The sequence below is a fragment of the Osmerus eperlanus genome, chromosome 10, assembly GCF_963692335.1.
Source record: "Osmerus eperlanus chromosome 10, fOsmEpe2.1, whole genome shotgun sequence".
Taxonomy (NCBI): Eukaryota; Metazoa; Chordata; class Actinopteri; order Osmeriformes; family Osmeridae; genus Osmerus; species Osmerus eperlanus.
Window position 1 is genome coordinate 1,308,432 of NC_085027.1, and position 19,728 is coordinate 1,328,159.

The 19,728-nt window shown below is 38.9% G+C and overlaps 4 protein-coding genes across 4 annotated transcripts in view; 3 read left to right on the forward strand and 1 right to left on the reverse strand.

Moving 5' to 3' along the window:
• LOC134028510 (apoptosis-associated speck-like protein containing a CARD) overlaps nucleotides 1-19,728 on the reverse strand; it is a 386,877-nt gene that overhangs the window by 336,890 nt on the left and 30,259 nt on the right. The gene's annotated exons all lie outside the window — the stretch shown is intronic.
• LOC134027990 (beta-galactoside-binding lectin-like) lies at nucleotides 3,221-5,275 on the forward strand. The gene is made up of 5 exons (XM_062471284.1): nucleotides 3,221-3,341; nucleotides 4,202-4,233; nucleotides 4,339-4,418; nucleotides 4,602-4,773; nucleotides 4,916-5,275. Exons 2-5 carry the CDS (start codon nucleotides 4,231-4,233, stop codon nucleotides 5,054-5,056), a joined length of 396 nt encoding a protein of 131 aa, XP_062327268.1. The 5' UTR covers nucleotides 3,221-3,341; nucleotides 4,202-4,230; the 3' UTR covers nucleotides 5,057-5,275.
• LOC134027991 (beta-galactoside-binding lectin-like) lies at nucleotides 9,899-11,953 on the forward strand. The gene is made up of 5 exons (XM_062471285.1): nucleotides 9,899-10,019; nucleotides 10,880-10,911; nucleotides 11,017-11,096; nucleotides 11,280-11,451; nucleotides 11,594-11,953. Exons 2-5 carry the CDS (start codon nucleotides 10,909-10,911, stop codon nucleotides 11,732-11,734), a joined length of 396 nt encoding a protein of 131 aa, XP_062327269.1. The 5' UTR covers nucleotides 9,899-10,019; nucleotides 10,880-10,908; the 3' UTR covers nucleotides 11,735-11,953.
• Nucleotides 16,183-18,237, forward strand: LOC134027989 (beta-galactoside-binding lectin-like). Its single transcript, XM_062471282.1, has 5 exons — nucleotides 16,183-16,303; nucleotides 17,164-17,195; nucleotides 17,301-17,380; nucleotides 17,564-17,735; nucleotides 17,878-18,237. The coding sequence occupies exons 2-5, from the start codon at nucleotides 17,193-17,195 to the stop codon at nucleotides 18,016-18,018; spliced, it is 396 nt and encodes a 131-aa protein (XP_062327266.1). The 5' UTR covers nucleotides 16,183-16,303; nucleotides 17,164-17,192; the 3' UTR covers nucleotides 18,019-18,237.

Below are 19,728 nucleotides of genomic sequence, written 5' to 3' on the forward strand. Positions count from 1 at the left end.
TAAACACACCTGCCACCTAGAGGTATGCATGAGTAATTATATGTACGAACATTACAAGGAAGTCATACAAACAACAACAAAATTAAGCAAACACATGAGGCTGATATATAACTGTCACTTACACACATCACATGCCATAGACTGCATTGTGTGTGAGTGTGTGTGGGTGTCTGGGTACATGCCCAGCAATCTCATGGTTCCATGGAATGAGCAGGTTTTGATTCAATACCCATTTCCTTGGTATCAGCGAATCTTGACTTTATTGTTTTCTTGTGTGTCTTTCTTGTTTCTATGGCTTATACTTGATTTCCACAGAAATTTCTATTGTCACAACCCGAGGAGCAGATACTGATCAGGAAGGATAGGGCACCAGTGTTTCTCTACAATGTCATTGTAATTGTATGCTAACCAAAATCGACAATAGAGTAGAGTTTTTTTTTTTTTGCTGTCCTAATCCCCTATACATTGTGTATAATTTTTATAATCTAGACATGCCTACTATTACTTCCCAGGAAGATGCGTGTGTGAGTGTTTGTGGGTGTCTGTACATGCCCAGCAATTTCATGGTTCCATGGAATGGGCAGGGTTTTTTTTATACCATTTCCTTGGTATCAGCGAATCTTGACTTTCTTTCATTCTACGGTTTATACTTGATTTGACTTGATTTATACCACAGAAATGTTGATTGTCACAACCCGAGGAGCAGATACTGGTCAGGAAGGATAGGGCACCAGTGTTTCTCTACAATGTCATTGTAATTTCATGCTAACCAAAATCGATAATAGAGTAGAGTTTTGTTTTTTTGCTGTCCTAATCCCCTATACATTGTGTATCTTGTTAAACAAGTAGTTGTAGTCTTTTAATAATCACACAGACACACACACGTTTTTCTTTGAAGTTGTTGCAGCCTTCTATAAATTCTACATACTACTGGACTGATCTTTTTGGTGAAATAAAACCATTTTTTTTAATTGCCTGGAAGTGGCTTTTAACTATTTATCGCTCTCCAAAAACAAGTTTGGATAGATAATGTACTACAGGTGAGACTCACACAACTAAACACCTACAGGTGTTGCTCTCTCAGAGCTAGACATCTATGAAGATACTTACAGATAAACTTATCTTTCTTGGTCTTGATTACAACAAATCGCCTTATTGGACAGTGCCTATTGGGCTTGAGCAGGCTAACAAAGGTGTAGTTAATAAGCGAATGACGCGCGGTGCCTGAGTGCCATGCCTGAACTAGCTCTCCGATAGAGGGCATGCCATGAATGACCCATACCACATTTGTTGCCGATATGTCAAAATTTTTAAAACAAATGACAACATACGTCACATTTCAAAATAAGGAACAGGCGGTTGTCCGATCCTGGCAGGATTGGTATCCATGGATTTGCCATGACCCAATGAATCCATGGAAACCAACATATTTGTCAGACACAGCTGTCAAAAGTTATAAGCAAAACTACTCATTTTTACACTCAAATAATAAGTCAAACTAAACTACCAGCGATGAGGATGATGATTGTGTGTGAGCATGTGACCTGCAAAAACTCATTTTGTAGTTTCCATGAGAAATATAAAATTGGAACAAAATGTGGCAGCTACCCAACACTACAAGTTAAATGCTTTTAAACTATTGGATAGCCTCGCTAGCGCTTCAGGACTCATGATCCTTATTTTGATCAAAACCAGTCCTATAAAGCAATAAACCACGAGATGGTGTGATCTTTAACACCCCCGTTCAGCCATCCCGATTCCATGGAATCAGAAAGTTCTTTTCTGAAACCCATTGTTTTGGTTTGGCTTTTGTTCTGTGGCATGTACTTGATTTCCACAGAAGTCTTGAATGTCACAAAATCGAGGGCAGGGATCGGCAACCTTAGGCACGCGTGCCAACTGGCACGCTGAGGGGAAATCAACGGCACGCCAAGCACATGCAGATTAATATTATATTTATTACAAAATTATAATGATTTGTTTAGTTTGAGAAATGTTTGAGTCCTGGTTGTATTTGCATGACAAATTACCTATTAATCCTTAATCATAATCAAGTTAAAAAAAAACAGTTAGTTGTCACGGTGACGTTGACGTCACATGTCAGCAATTGTGCAGTTGGCGCTCACCACAGTGCTGAACTTTCTGGCGAGGTTGAGAAATGGCGACGCAAAAGAAGGCAACAGTTGATGTTAGGTCATTTCAGCCCACTTGGAGAGAAGAATATGGTTTTATTGATCAAAAAGATTGTGCCGTATGCACTTGAACATGAAAATGTTGTGTGCCGTACATCCAGCGTTAAGTGCCACTTTGAAACGAACGTGACAAATCATATCAAGATCAGGCAGAAAGGGCAGAGGCCATCTGATGCGCTGTGTCCAATTATGAAAAGCAAACCAACACTACAAGTTTTGGTTAGACCTAAAAATAATGCCACTGAAGCAAGCAACCAAATTGCTCACTGCATTGTATGTGTTATGTAACAGTTTGAATCTACTGAACTATTAAATTGTGATATAATTAAACGTAACCGTTAATGTTGATATGGCACAGTTGACTGCAAAGATTTTTTGTTAATAGCGAATCCTATCAAAAAGGTTGCCGACCCCTGATCTAGGGTATACTCAACTTTTACTGCTCATACAAGTTGGTATCATCAGTCTGTTACATGTCACAGTTTCAGACCTGATCTTGTTCATTGTCACAGTCCAGCTTATGTAAATGATGAACAGGATTACCACTCCCTGCATGTGTGTGTGTATCACATACGGACCAATACAAATGTCTCTAAATGACACCAGGAAGAGGATGCATTTTTCCAGTGGACACCGGAGCACGTGTGTGTTTGTGTGCTGCACGAATGTGTGTGGACCAATAAAGATTTATTCTCTTTATAATCGCAAATAGAGTTTTGGTTTCCCCCCTCCTCTATAAATTGTTTCTTGTAGCCTACAATAGCGGAACACATTCTCACACACACATTCTTTGCTTTTAAGTTGCTGTAGCCTTCTATTATGGAAGAGTGTTGCATTCACAAAACAAATTACACACCTTATCTGGTAATTAAGTGAAAATATCTAACAATAATAATTTGACTGATTCATACATTTAGAACGCTTGACATGGCAAAGCATTGTAACCTTTTTTGAAAACTTCCTTGAAAATGTATGACTCATGTAAAAGGAGTCTGTATCAAAAGATTCTCATGAAGGTCATTGTTCAGGTTAGGACATGACTGACCGCCCCTCCTCCATCCTGGTGTGTATATATAACTGAGATCTCTCTCTACTCCTCACATCAACACCCAGCATCTCCTCCATCTCAGAAGAAGACTTCATCCACAGGTGAGTTCTATGACTAGGGTTGACATGTGGACATGTTTTAGTTTGAACTCTTTGCCAACACAACCACACACACACACAGATAGACATCAGCTGATTTTGTCTTTAGAGGTGACATGGTATACAACATGATTCCATACAATTTTTATTCATTCAATTGTTGTTTTATTATTTGATCAATATCGTGTTGGGACTTGTTTTGAGGAGTTTGTAAAAATGTATATCACAGTAGAAAGAGCTCATTCATCACCATAAAAACTGTTCCTGTAAAAAAATCATACAATAATACAATGGCAAACGCACTATGCACTTTGTTGCCCTGTACATTATAGTTATTAGCTTAGCTTCGTTTTGCTCCTAGATTCAAACCTAGCCCCAGTAAATTGTAGAGCTAACTAACTACCAGACTTCTGCCTTGCATTTTACAAAATTATTTATTGATTAAAGAGTTTCTTGATTCAAGAACTTAATGCAAATATTACTTTTCATTATGGTCGATTATTACCTTGATCCGTCTTGCTGTATAATGAGGATTGATCATGTTATATGCAAGTGACACTAAATATTCAGTACAATATGTGCTATTGCATTAAATGTGCCTTCTGGGCATAAGAGTGACCGAGGTGAATTGTCTAGAAATAAACAACTTTTCTTAATGTAACGCAAAAGTAACTTAACGCCAATTACTCTCTACGGCTAGTAACTAAGTAACGTAAATAGTTACTTTACAAGAAATGTAACTAATAACTGTAATTAGTTACTCTAAAAAGTAACGTTAGCCAACTCTGTTCCTGCCACAGTAAATTCCTTGTCTATGTGAACTTTCATGGCGAATAAAACTCATTCTGATTCTGACACCACAGGTTCAAGGCACCTCAACATCAGTGAAATCATGGTAAGGGTTTTTTATTCATACACATGATACTTAGAATCCAGTGGTGAACACAATATGTCTAGAAATTAAAATACCCTTCCTCATGTACCACATTGCTGTTTCCAGGAGTTGGATCTAAAGAATCTGAATCTGGCTATTGGACAACAACTGACAGTGGAAGGGAAGATTCCTGCTAATTGTACTAGGTAAGATTTGATAAGAGGTAAGATAAACATAACCTGTACGAGTCAACAAAATTAACTTTTACTTGTACCACATTCTAAAACAGCCTACCTGCATGTTCGTTTTTGTGTAAAACCCATCCTATTGAGCGTACATCTTGACTGAGTTGTACATCTGATTTCAAACCCCATCTTCTGTGCTTTCAGGTTTGAAATAGACCTGGGTAGTGATTCTCAGAATTTTGCGCTGCACTTTAACCCCCGTTGGGATGATCCTGGTGAAGGTACCATAATTGTGATCAACTCAAAGACTAAGGGGAACTGGGACTCAAATGAAGATAAGGTTGAAAACACCCTGCAGAGGGACTCCACTGTCAAGGTAAGATCTTGTAGTTTGATGGATGGAAATGCATACAAGCTTTTGTTTGAAACAGGAAGCCATTCAAAAAGTTGTTGTTTAATGGCATTCTGAAAACTCCAGTGACTTTATGGGGGCACTAATACCGTAAAACCCTCCACAGATTGTCATACAGCTGAAAGACAAGAATAATTTCATGATACAACTGCCCAATAAGTCAATCAGGTTCCCCAACCATAAGGGCATGAATATCGACTACTTCAGGATCCATGGTGACTTCCTGATGAAGTCCTTCCAGATGTGACAGAAGAACCCACATGCTGGTTCTGCTCTGGAAGACACAGTAGTGTTGATGCAGTAAAGAAGAATCTGAATGCAGAATTAAAAGTGGATCATTTATTGTTCCTACAGTATAACATTTATCAAAATGTCTCTCTGGCTATTGGCTATTTTCATGTTTTGATTGGTAAAGAAAAAGCATGAGCTGTAAATTCAAGAGTTAATAAAAAACTAATTCTTAGAACTTGTCACTTGAAAGATTATTTCATTACAAGCCACAGGATTCCAGAGTGTTGCAATGTTGAAACAATAAACACCAGTACGTCATTTCACAGTACGGTTTTATCAGAGCTGTCATAAGCCTTTTATGGGGCCCCCTTACAATGTTGTGGCCCCTACAGCCTCAGGGCCACCAATACTATTGATTATTGTCAATGCTTGATCATTCACACACCTACTATAAATATAACACAGCCATTATGAATGAGCTGCAGCTGTGTTGCTTTCATAACACCAATGTCAACCTGGCATATGTATCACTGTTCTAAGGTATTTAACTGAACAAATATTACTAGAGTGGTCTAGTGTTAAGTTACACCTTTAAATGTAAGGGATAATGCCCAACGAGGTGTTCAGTATCATAAAATAATGAACGATGCAGAGGTGTGAATCGTCCGCCGCATAGCAGAGGCCAGAAAAGGCCTCTTGTCCTGAAAACAAACTATGAGCAGGCTATGCTGTTCTCATTACGAAGGCACAGTCAGCCCCACCTCCCTGGGTGCTGTTCCAGCGTTTCTACACTAGGGGTCAGTGTCGTGCCATTCACACTTTCCACCACACACGTGCACACACGCGCACACAAGCAGCAAAATCACAGGGAAATCCAGGTGAATAGACGTTGGATACTTACACATTGTAACTGCCCTTGGAATGAATAAGACGCAGAGTCTCGACTGATGCTCCACGGTTTATTTTCTCTCTCTCTCGCCGTTTGCGCACCGTGAAAACTGTAGCATACAAAAACGAAATCATTACTTGTCCACAGTTTCATATTAACAATATACAAATAATACACGTTACAAACTCCATACCTCACTCCGCTGACCAAGGGCATTAAACGATTACAGGTAAGTAGCAACCAAAACGAATCTTTAACCATTTCAATGCAATGCAGGATACTTCTGTTAACCTTTTATTACCGGAAACCAGACAAAAGGCACATGTGCTCTCATATCTAACAATTACCCAACAAATAAACACACCTGCCACCTAGAGGTATGCATGAGTAATTATATGTACGAACATTACAAGGAAGTCATACAAACAACAACAAAATTAAGCAAACACATGAGGCTGATATATAACTGTCACTTACACACATCACATGCCATAGACTGCATTGTGTGTGAGTGTGTGTGGGTGTCTGGGTACATGCCCAGCAATCTCATGGTTCCATGGAATGAGCAGGTTTTGATTCAATACCCATTTCCTTGGTATCAGCGAATCTTGACTTTATTGTTTTCTTGTGTGTCTTTCTTGTTTCTATGGCTTATACTTGATTTCCACAGAAATTTCTATTGTCACAACCCGAGGAGCAGATACTGATCAGGAAGGATAGGGCACCAGTGTTTCTCTACAATGTCATTGTAATTGTATGCTAACCAAAATCGACAATAGAGTAGAGTTTTTTTTTTTTTGCTGTCCTAATCCCCTATACATTGTGTATAATTTTTATAATCTAGACATGCCTACTATTACTTCCCAGGAAGATGCGTGTGTGAGTGTTTGTGGGTGTCTGTACATGCCCAGCAATTTCATGGTTCCATGGAATGGGCAGGGTTTTTTTTATACCATTTCCTTGGTATCAGCGAATCTTGACTTTCTTTCATTCTACGGTTTATACTTGATTTGACTTGATTTATACCACAGAAATGTTGATTGTCACAACCCGAGGAGCAGATACTGGTCAGGAAGGATAGGGCACCAGTGTTTCTCTACAATGTCATTGTAATTTCATGCTAACCAAAATCGATAATAGAGTAGAGTTTTGTTTTTTTGCTGTCCTAATCCCCTATACATTGTGTATCTTGTTAAACAAGTAGTTGTAGTCTTTTAATAATCACACAGACACACACACGTTTTTCTTTGAAGTTGTTGCAGCCTTCTATAAATTCTACATACTACTGGACTGATCTTTTTGGTGAAATAAAACCATTTTTTTTAATTGCCTGGAAGTGGCTTTTAACTATTTATCGCTCTCCAAAAACAAGTTTGGATAGATAATGTACTACAGGTGAGACTCACACAACTAAACACCTACAGGTGTTGCTCTCTCAGAGCTAGACATCTATGAAGATACTTACAGATAAACTTATCTTTCTTGGTCTTGATTACAACAAATCTTTGCAAAGGTGTTATTTTGCTTGTCCAGACAATAGAAATGTACTCCTGAGATAGACAGTTTGATAAGCTGAATAAATACGCTGCACGTTGGAAAGAGAAAGAGAGTTCAGTCAAGACACTCTCGCATTAGATTTGAGCATTTATTGATAACCATGACATGGAAATAGGTTTGACTTTGGCGGAGTGGATGATCTAAGGGAAGCGCTCCCTGCCTCCTCGATGGGACACATACATACATGACATATGATGCAGGGAGCAAAAAGATATAATCCCACTGATGGATAGAACATACAGACAGCAAGGGGGAGAAGGGGATTGTGGAGGGCGGCAGCAGCACTGATCATACAGCAACCGGGGGTGAGTGTGTGCGTATCTGCGCGGCCTTTTAATGTCGCCTTATTGGACAGTGCCTATTGGGCTTGAGCAGGCTAACAAAGGTGTAGTTAATAAGCGAATGACGCGCGGTGCCTGAGTGCCATGCCTGAACTAGCTCTCCGATAGAGGGCATGCCATGAATGACCCATACCACATTTGTTGCCGATATGTCAAAATTTTTAAAACAAATGACAACATACGTCACATTTCAAAATAAGGAACAGGCGGTTGTCCGATCCTGGCAGGATTGGTATCCATGGATTTGCCATGACCCAATGAATCCATGGAAACCAACATATTTGTCAGACACAGCTGTCAAAAGTTATAAGCAAAACTACTCATTTTTACACTCAAATAATAAGTCAAACTAAACTACCAGCGATGAGGATGATGATTGTGTGTGAGCATGTGACCTGCAAAAACTCATTTTGTAGTTTCCATGAGAAATATAAAATTGGAACAAAATGTGGCAGCTACCCAACACTACAAGTTAAATGCTTTTAAACTATTGGATAGCCTCGCTAGCGCTTCAGGACTCATGATCCTTATTTTGATCAAAACCAGTCCTATAAAGCAATAAACCACGAGATGGTGTGATCTTTAACACCCCCGTTCAGCCATCCCGATTCCATGGAATCAGAAAGTTCTTTTCTGAAACCCATTGTTTTGGTTTGGCTTTTGTTCTGTGGCATGTACTTGATTTCCACAGAAGTCTTGAATGTCACAAAATCGAGGGCAGGGATCGGCAACCTTAGGCACGCGTGCCAACTGGCACGCTGAGGGGAAATCAACGGCACGCCAAGCACATGCAGATTAATATTATATTTATTACAAAATTATAATGATTTGTTTAGTTTGAGAAATGTTTGAGTCCTGGTTGTATTTGCATGACAAATTACCTATTAATCCTTAATCATAATCAAGTTAAAAAAAAACAGTTAGTTGTCACGGTGACGTTGACGTCACATGTCAGCAATTGTGCAGTTGGCGCTCACCACAGTGCTGAACTTTCTGGCGAGGTTGAGAAATGGCGACGCAAAAGAAGGCAACAGTTGATGTTAGGTCATTTCAGCCCACTTGGAGAGAAGAATATGGTTTTATTGATCAAAAAGATTGTGCCGTATGCACTTGAACATGAAAATGTTGTGTGCCGTACATCCAGCGTTAAGTGCCACTTTGAAACGAACGTGACAAATCATATCAAGATCAGGCAGAAAGGGCAGAGGCCATCTGATGCGCTGTGTCCAATTATGAAAAGCAAACCAACACTACAAGTTTTGGTTAGACCTAAAAATAATGCCACTGAAGCAAGCAACCAAATTGCTCACTGCATTGTATGTGTTATGTAACAGTTTGAATCTACTGAACTATTAAATTGTGATATAATTAAACGTAACCGTTAATGTTGATATGGCACAGTTGACTGCAAAGATTTTTTGTTAATAGCGAATCCTATCAAAAAGGTTGCCGACCCCTGATCTAGGGTATACTCAACTTTTACTGCTCATACAAGTTGGTATCATCAGTCTGTTACATGTCACAGTTTCAGACCTGATCTTGTTCATTGTCACAGTCCAGCTTATGTAAATGATGAACAGGATTACCACTCCCTGCATGTGTGTGTGTATCACATACGGACCAATACAAATGTCTCTAAATGACACCAGGAAGAGGATGCATTTTTCCAGTGGACACCGGAGCACGTGTGTGTTTGTGTGCTGCACGAATGTGTGTGGACCAATAAAGATTTATTCTCTTTATAATCGCAAATAGAGTTTTGGTTTCCCCCCTCCTCTATAAATTGTTTCTTGTAGCCTACAATAGCGGAACACATTCTCACACACACATTCTTTGCTTTTAAGTTGCTGTAGCCTTCTATTATGGAAGAGTGTTGCATTCACAAAACAAATTACACACCTTATCTGGTAATTAAGTGAAAATATCTAACAATAATAATTTGACTGATTCATACATTTAGAACGCTTGACATGGCAAAGCATTGTAACCTTTTTTGAAAACTTCCTTGAAAATGTATGACTCATGTAAAAGGAGTCTGTATCAAAAGATTCTCATGAAGGTCATTGTTCAGGTTAGGACATGACTGACCGCCCCTCCTCCATCCTGGTGTGTATATATAACTGAGATCTCTCTCTACTCCTCACATCAACACCCAGCATCTCCTCCATCTCAGAAGAAGACTTCATCCACAGGTGAGTTCTATGACTAGGGTTGACATGTGGACATGTTTTAGTTTGAACTCTTTGCCAACACAACCACACACACACACAGATAGACATCAGCTGATTTTGTCTTTAGAGGTGACATGGTATACAACATGATTCCATACAATTTTTATTCATTCAATTGTTGTTTTATTATTTGATCAATATCGTGTTGGGACTTGTTTTGAGGAGTTTGTAAAAATGTATATCACAGTAGAAAGAGCTCATTCATCACCATAAAAACTGTTCCTGTAAAAAAATCATACAATAATACAATGGCAAACGCACTATGCACTTTGTTGCCCTGTACATTATAGTTATTAGCTTAGCTTCGTTTTGCTCCTAGATTCAAACCTAGCCCCAGTAAATTGTAGAGCTAACTAACTACCAGACTTCTGCCTTGCATTTTACAAAATTATTTATTGATTAAAGAGTTTCTTGATTCAAGAACTTAATGCAAATATTACTTTTCATTATGGTCGATTATTACCTTGATCCGTCTTGCTGTATAATGAGGATTGATCATGTTATATGCAAGTGACACTAAATATTCAGTACAATATGTGCTATTGCATTAAATGTGCCTTCTGGGCATAAGAGTGACCGAGGTGAATTGTCTAGAAATAAACAACTTTTCTTAATGTAACGCAAAAGTAACTTAACGCCAATTACTCTCTACGGCTAGTAACTAAGTAACGTAAATAGTTACTTTACAAGAAATGTAACTAATAACTGTAATTAGTTACTCTAAAAAGTAACGTTAGCCAACTCTGTTCCTGCCACAGTAAATTCCTTGTCTATGTGAACTTTCATGGCGAATAAAACTCATTCTGATTCTGACACCACAGGTTCAAGGCACCTCAACATCAGTGAAATCATGGTAAGGGTTTTTTATTCATACACATGATACTTAGAATCCAGTGGTGAACACAATATGTCTAGAAATTAAAATACCCTTCCTCATGTACCACATTGCTGTTTCCAGGAGTTGGATCTAAAGAATCTGAATCTGGCTATTGGACAACAACTGACAGTGGAAGGGAAGATTCCTGCTAATTGTACTAGGTAAGATTTGATAAGAGGTAAGATAAACATAACCTGTACGAGTCAACAAAATTAACTTTTACTTGTACCACATTCTAAAACAGCCTACCTGCATGTTCGTTTTTGTGTAAAACCCATCCTATTGAGCGTACATCTTGACTGAGTTGTACATCTGATTTCAAACCCCATCTTCTGTGCTTTCAGGTTTGAAATAGACCTGGGTAGTGATTCTCAGAATTTTGCGCTGCACTTTAACCCCCGTTGGGATGATCCTGGTGAAGGTACCATAATTGTGATCAACTCAAAGACTAAGGGGAACTGGGACTCAAATGAAGATAAGGTTGAAAACACCCTGCAGAGGGACTCCACTGTCAAGGTAAGATCTTGTAGTTTGATGGATGGAAATGCATACAAGCTTTTGTTTGAAACAGGAAGCCATTCAAAAAGTTGTTGTTTAATGGCATTCTGAAAACTCCAGTGACTTTATGGGGGCACTAATACCGTAAAACCCTCCACAGATTGTCATACAGCTGAAAGACAAGAATAATTTCATGATACAACTGCCCAATAAGTCAATCAGGTTCCCCAACCATAAGGGCATGAATATCGACTACTTCAGGATCCATGGTGACTTCCTGATGAAGTCCTTCCAGATGTGACAGAAGAACCCACATGCTGGTTCTGCTCTGGAAGACACAGTAGTGTTGATGCAGTAAAGAAGAATCTGAATGCAGAATTAAAAGTGGATCATTTATTGTTCCTACAGTATAACATTTATCAAAATGTCTCTCTGGCTATTGGCTATTTTCATGTTTTGATTGGTAAAGAAAAAGCATGAGCTGTAAATTCAAGAGTTAATAAAAAACTAATTCTTAGAACTTGTCACTTGAAAGATTATTTCATTACAAGCCACAGGATTCCAGAGTGTTGCAATGTTGAAACAATAAACACCAGTACGTCATTTCACAGTACGGTTTTATCAGAGCTGTCATAAGCCTTTTATGGGGCCCCCTTACAATGTTGTGGCCCCTACAGCCTCAGGGCCACCAATACTATTGATTATTGTCAATGCTTGATCATTCACACACCTACTATAAATATAACACAGCCATTATGAATGAGCTGCAGCTGTGTTGCTTTCATAACACCAATGTCAACCTGGCATATGTATCACTGTTCTAAGGTATTTAACTGAACAAATATTACTAGAGTGGTCTAGTGTTAAGTTACACCTTTAAATGTAAGGGATAATGCCCAACGAGGTGTTCAGTATCATAAAATAATGAACGATGCAGAGGTGTGAATCGTCCGCCGCATAGCAGAGGCCAGAAAAGGCCTCTTGTCCTGAAAACAAACTATGAGCAGGCTATGCTGTTCTCATTACGAAGGCACAGTCAGCCCCACCTCCCTGGGTGCTGTTCCAGCGTTTCTACACTAGGGGTCAGTGTCGTGCCATTCACACTTTCCACCACACACGTGCACACACGCGCACACAAGCAGCAAAATCACAGGGAAATCCAGGTGAATAGACGTTGGATACTTACACATTGTAACTGCCCTTGGAATGAATAAGACGCAGAGTCTCGACTGATGCTCCACGGTTTATTTTCTCTCTCTCTCGCCGTTTGCGCACCGTGAAAACTGTAGCATACAAAAACGAAATCATTACTTGTCCACAGTTTCATATTAACAATATACAAATAATACACGTTACAAACTCCATACCTCACTCCGCTGACCAAGGGCATTAAACGATTACAGGTAAGTAGCAACCAAAACGAATCTTTAACCATTTCAATGCAATGCAGGATACTTCTGTTAACCTTTTATTACCGGAAACCAGACAAAAGGCACATGTGCTCTCATATCTAACAATTACCCAACAAATAAACACACCTGCCACCTAGAGGTATGCATGAGTAATTATATGTACGAACATTACAAGGAAGTCATACAAACAACAACAAAATTAAGCAAACACATGAGGCTGATATATAACTGTCACTTACACACATCACATGCCATAGACTGCATTGTGTGTGAGTGTGTGTGGGTGTCTGGGTACATGCCCAGCAATCTCATGGTTCCATGGAATGAGCAGGTTTTGATTCAATACCCATTTCCTTGGTATCAGCGAATCTTGACTTTATTGTTTTCTTGTGTGTCTTTCTTGTTTCTATGGCTTATACTTGATTTCCACAGAAATTTCTATTGTCACAACCCGAGGAGCAGATACTGATCAGGAAGGATAGGGCACCAGTGTTTCTCTACAATGTCATTGTAATTGTATGCTAACCAAAATCGACAATAGAGTAGAGTTTTTTTTTTTTTGCTGTCCTAATCCCCTATACATTGTGTATAATTTTTATAATCTAGACATGCCTACTATTACTTCCCAGGAAGATGCGTGTGTGAGTGTTTGTGGGTGTCTGTACATGCCCAGCAATTTCATGGTTCCATGGAATGGGCAGGGTTTTTTTTATACCATTTCCTTGGTATCAGCGAATCTTGACTTTCTTTCATTCTACGGTTTATACTTGATTTGACTTGATTTATACCACAGAAATGTTGATTGTCACAACCCGAGGAGCAGATACTGGTCAGGAAGGATAGGGCACCAGTGTTTCTCTACAATGTCATTGTAATTTCATGCTAACCAAAATCGATAATAGAGTAGAGTTTTGTTTTTTTGCTGTCCTAATCCCCTATACATTGTGTATCTTGTTAAACAAGTAGTTGTAGTCTTTTAATAATCACACAGACACACACACGTTTTTCTTTGAAGTTGTTGCAGCCTTCTATAAATTCTACATACTACTGGACTGATCTTTTTGGTGAAATAAAACCATTTTTTTTAATTGCCTGGAAGTGGCTTTTAACTATTTATCGCTCTCCAAAAACAAGTTTGGATAGATAATGTACTACAGGTGAGACTCACACAACTAAACACCTACAGGTGTTGCTCTCTCAGAGCTAGACATCTATGAAGATACTTACAGATAAACTTATCTTTCTTGGTCTTGATTACAACAAATCGCCTTATTGGACAGTGCCTATTGGGCTTGAGCAGGCTAACAAAGGTGTAGTTAATAAGCGAATGACGCGCGGTGCCTGAGTGCCATGCCTGAACTAGCTCTCCGATAGAGGGCATGCCATGAATGACCCATACCACATTTGTTGCCGATATGTCAAAATTTTTAAAACAAATGACAACATACGTCACATTTCAAAATAAGGAACAGGCGGTTGTCCGATCCTGGCAGGATTGGTATCCATGGATTTGCCATGACCCAATGAATCCATGGAAACCAACATATTTGTCAGACACAGCTGTCAAAAGTTATAAGCAAAACTACTCATTTTTACACTCAAATAATAAGTCAAACTAAACTACCAGCGATGAGGATGATGATTGTGTGTGAGCATGTGACCTGCAAAAACTCATTTTGTAGTTTCCATGAGAAATATAAAATTGGAACAAAATGTGGCAGCTACCCAACACTACAAGTTAAATGCTTTTAAACTATTGGATAGCCTCGCTAGCGCTTCAGGACTCATGATCCTTATTTTGATCAAAACCAGTCCTATAAAGCAATAAACCACGAGATGGTGTGATCTTTAACACCCCCGTTCAGCCATCCCGATTCCATGGAATCAGAAAGTTCTTTTCTGAAACCCATTGTTTTGGTTTGGCTTTTGTTCTGTGGCATGTACTTGATTTCCACAGAAGTCTTGAATGTCACAAAATCGAGGGCAGGGATCGGCAACCTTAGGCACGCGTGCCAACTGGCACGCTGAGGGGAAATCAACGGCACGCCAAGCACATGCAGATTAATATTATATTTATTACAAAATTATAATGATTTGTTTAGTTTGAGAAATGTTTGAGTCCTGGTTGTATTTGCATGACAAATTACCTATTAATCCTTAATCATAATCAAGTTAAAAAAAAACAGTTAGTTGTCACGGTGACGTTGACGTCACATGTCAGCAATTGTGCAGTTGGCGCTCACCACAGTGCTGAACTTTCTGGCGAGGTTGAGAAATGGCGACGCAAAAGAAGGCAACAGTTGATGTTAGGTCATTTCAGCCCACTTGGAGAGAAGAATATGGTTTTATTGATCAAAAAGATTGTGCCGTATGCACTTGAACATGAAAATGTTGTGTGCCGTACATCCAGCGTTAAGTGCCACTTTGAAACGAACGTGACAAATCATATCAAGATCAGGCAGAAAGGGCAGAGGCCATCTGATGCGCTGTGTCCAATTATGAAAAGCAAACCAACACTACAAGTTTTGGTTAGACCTAAAAATAATGCCACTGAAGCAAGCAACCAAATTGCTCACTGCATTGTATGTGTTATGTAACAGTTTGAATCTACTGAACTATTAAATTGTGATATAATTAAACGTAACCGTTAATGTTGATATGGCACAGTTGACTGCAAAGATTTTTTGTTAATAGCGAATCCTATCAAAAAGGTTGCCGACCCCTGATCTAGGGTATACTCAACTTTTACTGCTCATACAAGTTGGTATCATCAGTCTGTTACATGTCACAGTTTCAGACCTGATCTTGTTCATTGTCACAGTCCAGCTTATGTAAATGATGAACAGGATTACCACTCCCTGCATGTGTGTGTGTATCACATACGGACCAATACAAATGTCTCTAAATGACACCAGGAAGAGGATGCATTTTTCCAGTGGACACCGGAGCACGTGTGTGTTTGTGTGCTGCACGAATGTGTGTGGACCAATAAAGATTTATTCTCTTTATAATCGCAAATAGAGTTTTGGTTTCCCCCCTCCTCTATAAATTGTTTCTTGTAGCCTACAATAGCGGAACACATTCTCACACACACATTCTTTGCTTTTAAGTTGCTGTAGCCTTCTATTATGGAAGAGTGTTGCATTCACAAAACAAATTACACACCTTATCTGGTAATTAAGTGAAAATATCTAACAATAATAATTTGACTGATTCATACATTTAGAACGCTTGACATGGCAAAGCATTGTAACCTTTTTTGAAAACTTCCTTGAAAATGTATGACTCATGTAAAAGGAGTCTGTATCAAAAGATTCTCATGAAGGTCATTGTTCAGGTTAGGACATGACTGACCGCCCCTCCTCCATCCTGGTGTGTATATATAACTGAGATCTCTCTCTACTCCTCACATCAACACCCAGCATCTCCTCCATCTCAGAAGAAGACTTCATCCACAGGTGAGTTCTATGACTAGGGTTGACATGTGGACATGTTTTAGTTTGAACTCTTTGCCAACACAACCACACACACACACAGATAGACATCAGCTGATTTTGTCTTTAGAGGTGACATGGTATACAACATGATTCCATACAATTTTTATTCATTCAATTGTTGTTTTATTATTTGATCAATATCGTGTTGGGACTTGTTTTGAGGAGTTTGTAAAAATGTATATCACAGTAGAAAGAGCTCATTCATCACCATAAAAACTGTTCCTGTAAAAAAATCATACAATAATACAATGGCAAACGCACTATGCACTTTGTTGCCCTGTACATTATAGTTATTAGCTTAGCTTCGTTTTGCTCCTAGATTCAAACCTAGCCCCAGTAAATTGTAGAGCTAACTAACTACCAGACTTCTGCCTTGCATTTTACAAAATTATTTATTGATTAAAGAGTTTCTTGATTCAAGAACTTAATGCAAATATTACTTTTCATTATGGTCGATTATTACCTTGATCCGTCTTGCTGTATAATGAGGATTGATCATGTTATATGCAAGTGACACTAAATATTCAGTACAATATGTGCTATTGCATTAAATGTGCCTTCTGGGCATAAGAGTGACCGAGGTGAATTGTCTAGAAATAAACAACTTTTCTTAATGTAACGCAAAAGTAACTTAACGCCAATTACTCTCTACGGCTAGTAACTAAGTAACGTAAATAGTTACTTTACAAGAAATGTAACTAATAACTGTAATTAGTTACTCTAAAAAGTAACGTTAGCCAACTCTGTTCCTGCCACAGTAAATTCCTTGTCTATGTGAACTTTCATGGCGAATAAAACTCATTCTGATTCTGACACCACAGGTTCAAGGCACCTCAACATCAGTGAAATCATGGTAAGGGTTTTTTATTCATACACATGATACTTAGAATCCAGTGGTGAACACAATATGTCTAGAAATTAAAATACCCTTCCTCATGTACCACATTGCTGTTTCCAGGAGTTGGATCTAAAGAATCTGAATCTGGCTATTGGACAACAACTGACAGTGGAAGGGAAGATTCCTGCTAATTGTACTAGGTAAGATTTGATAAGAGGTAAGATAAACATAACCTGTACGAGTCAACAAAATTAACTTTTACTTGTACCACATTCTAAAACAGCCTACCTGCATGTTCGTTTTTGTGTAAAACCCATCCTATTGAGCGTACATCTTGACTGAGTTGTACATCTGATTTCAAACCCCATCTTCTGTGCTTTCAGGTTTGAAATAGACCTGGGTAGTGATTCTCAGAATTTTGCGCTGCACTTTAACCCCCGTTGGGATGATCCTGGTGAAGGTACCATAATTGTGATCAACTCAAAGACTAAGGGGAACTGGGACTCAAATGAAGATAAGGTTGAAAACACCCTGCAGAGGGACTCCACTGTCAAGGTAAGATCTTGTAGTTTGATGGATGGAAATGCATACAAGCTTTTGTTTGAAACAGGAAGCCATTCAAAAAGTTGTTGTTTAATGGCATTCTGAAAACTCCAGTGACTTTATGGGGGCACTAATACCGTAAAACCCTCCACAGATTGTCATACAGCTGAAAGACAAGAATAATTTCATGATACAACTGCCCAATAAGTCAATCAGGTTCCCCAACCATAAGGGCATGAATATCGACTACTTCAGGATCCATGGTGACTTCCTGATGAAGTCCTTCCAGATGTGACAGAAGAACCCACATGCTGGTTCTGCTCTGGAAGACACAGTAGTGTTGATGCAGTAAAGAAGAATCTGAATGCAGAATTAAAAGTGGATCATTTATTGTTCCTACAGTATAACATTTATCAAAATGTCTCTCTGGCTATTGGCTATTTTCATGTTTTGATTGGTAAAGAAAAAGCATGAGCTGTAAATTCAAGAGTTAATAAAAAACTAATTCTTAGAACTTGTCACTTGAAAGATTATTTCATTACAAGCCACAGGATTCCAGAGTGTTGCAATGTTGAAACAATAAACACCAGTACGTCATTTCACAGTACGGTTTTATCAGAGCTGTCATAAGCCTTTTATGGGGCCCCCTTACAATGTTGTGGCCCCTACAGCCTCAGGGCCACCAATACTATTGATTATTGTCAATGCTTGATCATTCACACACCTACTATAAATATAACACAGCCATTATGAATGAGCTGCAGCTGTGTTGCTTTCATAACACCAATGTCAACCTGGCATATGTATCACTGTTCTAAGGTATTTAACTGAACAAATATTACTAGAGTGGTCTAGTGTTAAGTTACACCTTTAAATGTAAGGGATAATGCCCAACGAGGTGTTCAGTATCATAAAATAATGAACGATGCAGAGGTGTGAATCGTCCGCCGCATAGCAGAGGCCAGAAAAGGCCTCTTGTCCTGAAAACAAACTATGAGCAGGCTATGCTGTTCTCATTACGAAGGCACAGTCAGCCCCACCTCCCTGGGTGCTGTTCCAGCGTTTCTACACTAGGGGTCAGTGTCGTGCCATTCACACTTTCCACCACACACGTGCACACACGCGCACACAAGCAGCAAAATCACAGGGAAATCCAGGTGAATAGACGTTGGATACTTACACATTGTAACTGCCCTTGGAATGAATAAGACGCAGAGTCTCGACTGATGCTCCACGGTTTATTTTCTCTCTCTCTCGCCGTTTGCGCACCGTGAAAACTGTAGCATACAAAAACGAAATCATTACTTGTCCACAGTTTCATATTAACAATATACAAATAATACACGTTACAAACTCCATACCTCACTCCGCTGACCAAGGGCATTAAACGATTACAGGTAAGTAGCAACCAAAACGAATCTTTAACCATTTCAATGCAATGCAGGATACTTCTGTTAACCTTTTATTACCGGAAACCAGACAAAAGGCACATGTGCTCTCATATCTAACAATTACCCAACAAATAAACACACCTGCCACCTAGAGGTATGCATGAGTAATTATATGTACGAACATTACAAGGAAGTCATACAAACAACAACAAAATTAAGCAAACACATGAGGCTGATATATAACTGTCACTTACACACATCACATGCCATAGACTGCATTGTGTGTGAGTGTGTGTGGGTGTCTGGGTACATGCCCAGCAATCTCATGGTTCCATGGAATGAGCAGGTTTTGATTCAATACCCATTTCCTTGGTATCAGCGAATCTTGACTTTATTGTTTTCTTGTGTGTCTTTCTTGTTTCTATGGCTTATACTTGATTTCCACAGAAATTTCTATTGTCACAACCCGAGGAGCAGATACTGATCAGGAAGGATAGGGCACCAGTGTTTCTCTACAATGTCATTGTAATTGTATGCTAACCAAAATCGACAATAGAGTAGAGTTTTTTTTTTTTTGCTGTCCTAATCCCCTATACATTGTGTATAATTTTTAT

What these genes read in the sequence shown, in the direction of transcription:
- LOC134027989 (XM_062471282.1), top strand. An exon ending in ATTCCTGCTAATTGTACTAG is followed by an intron (nt 17,381 to 17,563) that starts GTAAGATTTGAT and finishes CTGTGCTTTCAG; the next exon opens with GTTTGAAATAGACCTGGGTA. An exon ending in AGAGGGACTCCACTGTCAAG is followed by an intron (nt 17,736 to 17,877) that starts GTAAGATCTTGT and finishes AACCCTCCACAG; the next exon opens with ATTGTCATACAGCTGAAAGA.
- LOC134027991 (XM_062471285.1), top strand. An exon ending in ATTCCTGCTAATTGTACTAG is followed by an intron (nt 11,097 to 11,279) that starts GTAAGATTTGAT and finishes CTGTGCTTTCAG; the next exon opens with GTTTGAAATAGACCTGGGTA. An exon ending in AGAGGGACTCCACTGTCAAG is followed by an intron (nt 11,452 to 11,593) that starts GTAAGATCTTGT and finishes AACCCTCCACAG; the next exon opens with ATTGTCATACAGCTGAAAGA.
- LOC134027990 (XM_062471284.1), top strand. An exon ending in ATTCCTGCTAATTGTACTAG is followed by an intron (nt 4,419 to 4,601) that starts GTAAGATTTGAT and finishes CTGTGCTTTCAG; the next exon opens with GTTTGAAATAGACCTGGGTA. An exon ending in AGAGGGACTCCACTGTCAAG is followed by an intron (nt 4,774 to 4,915) that starts GTAAGATCTTGT and finishes AACCCTCCACAG; the next exon opens with ATTGTCATACAGCTGAAAGA.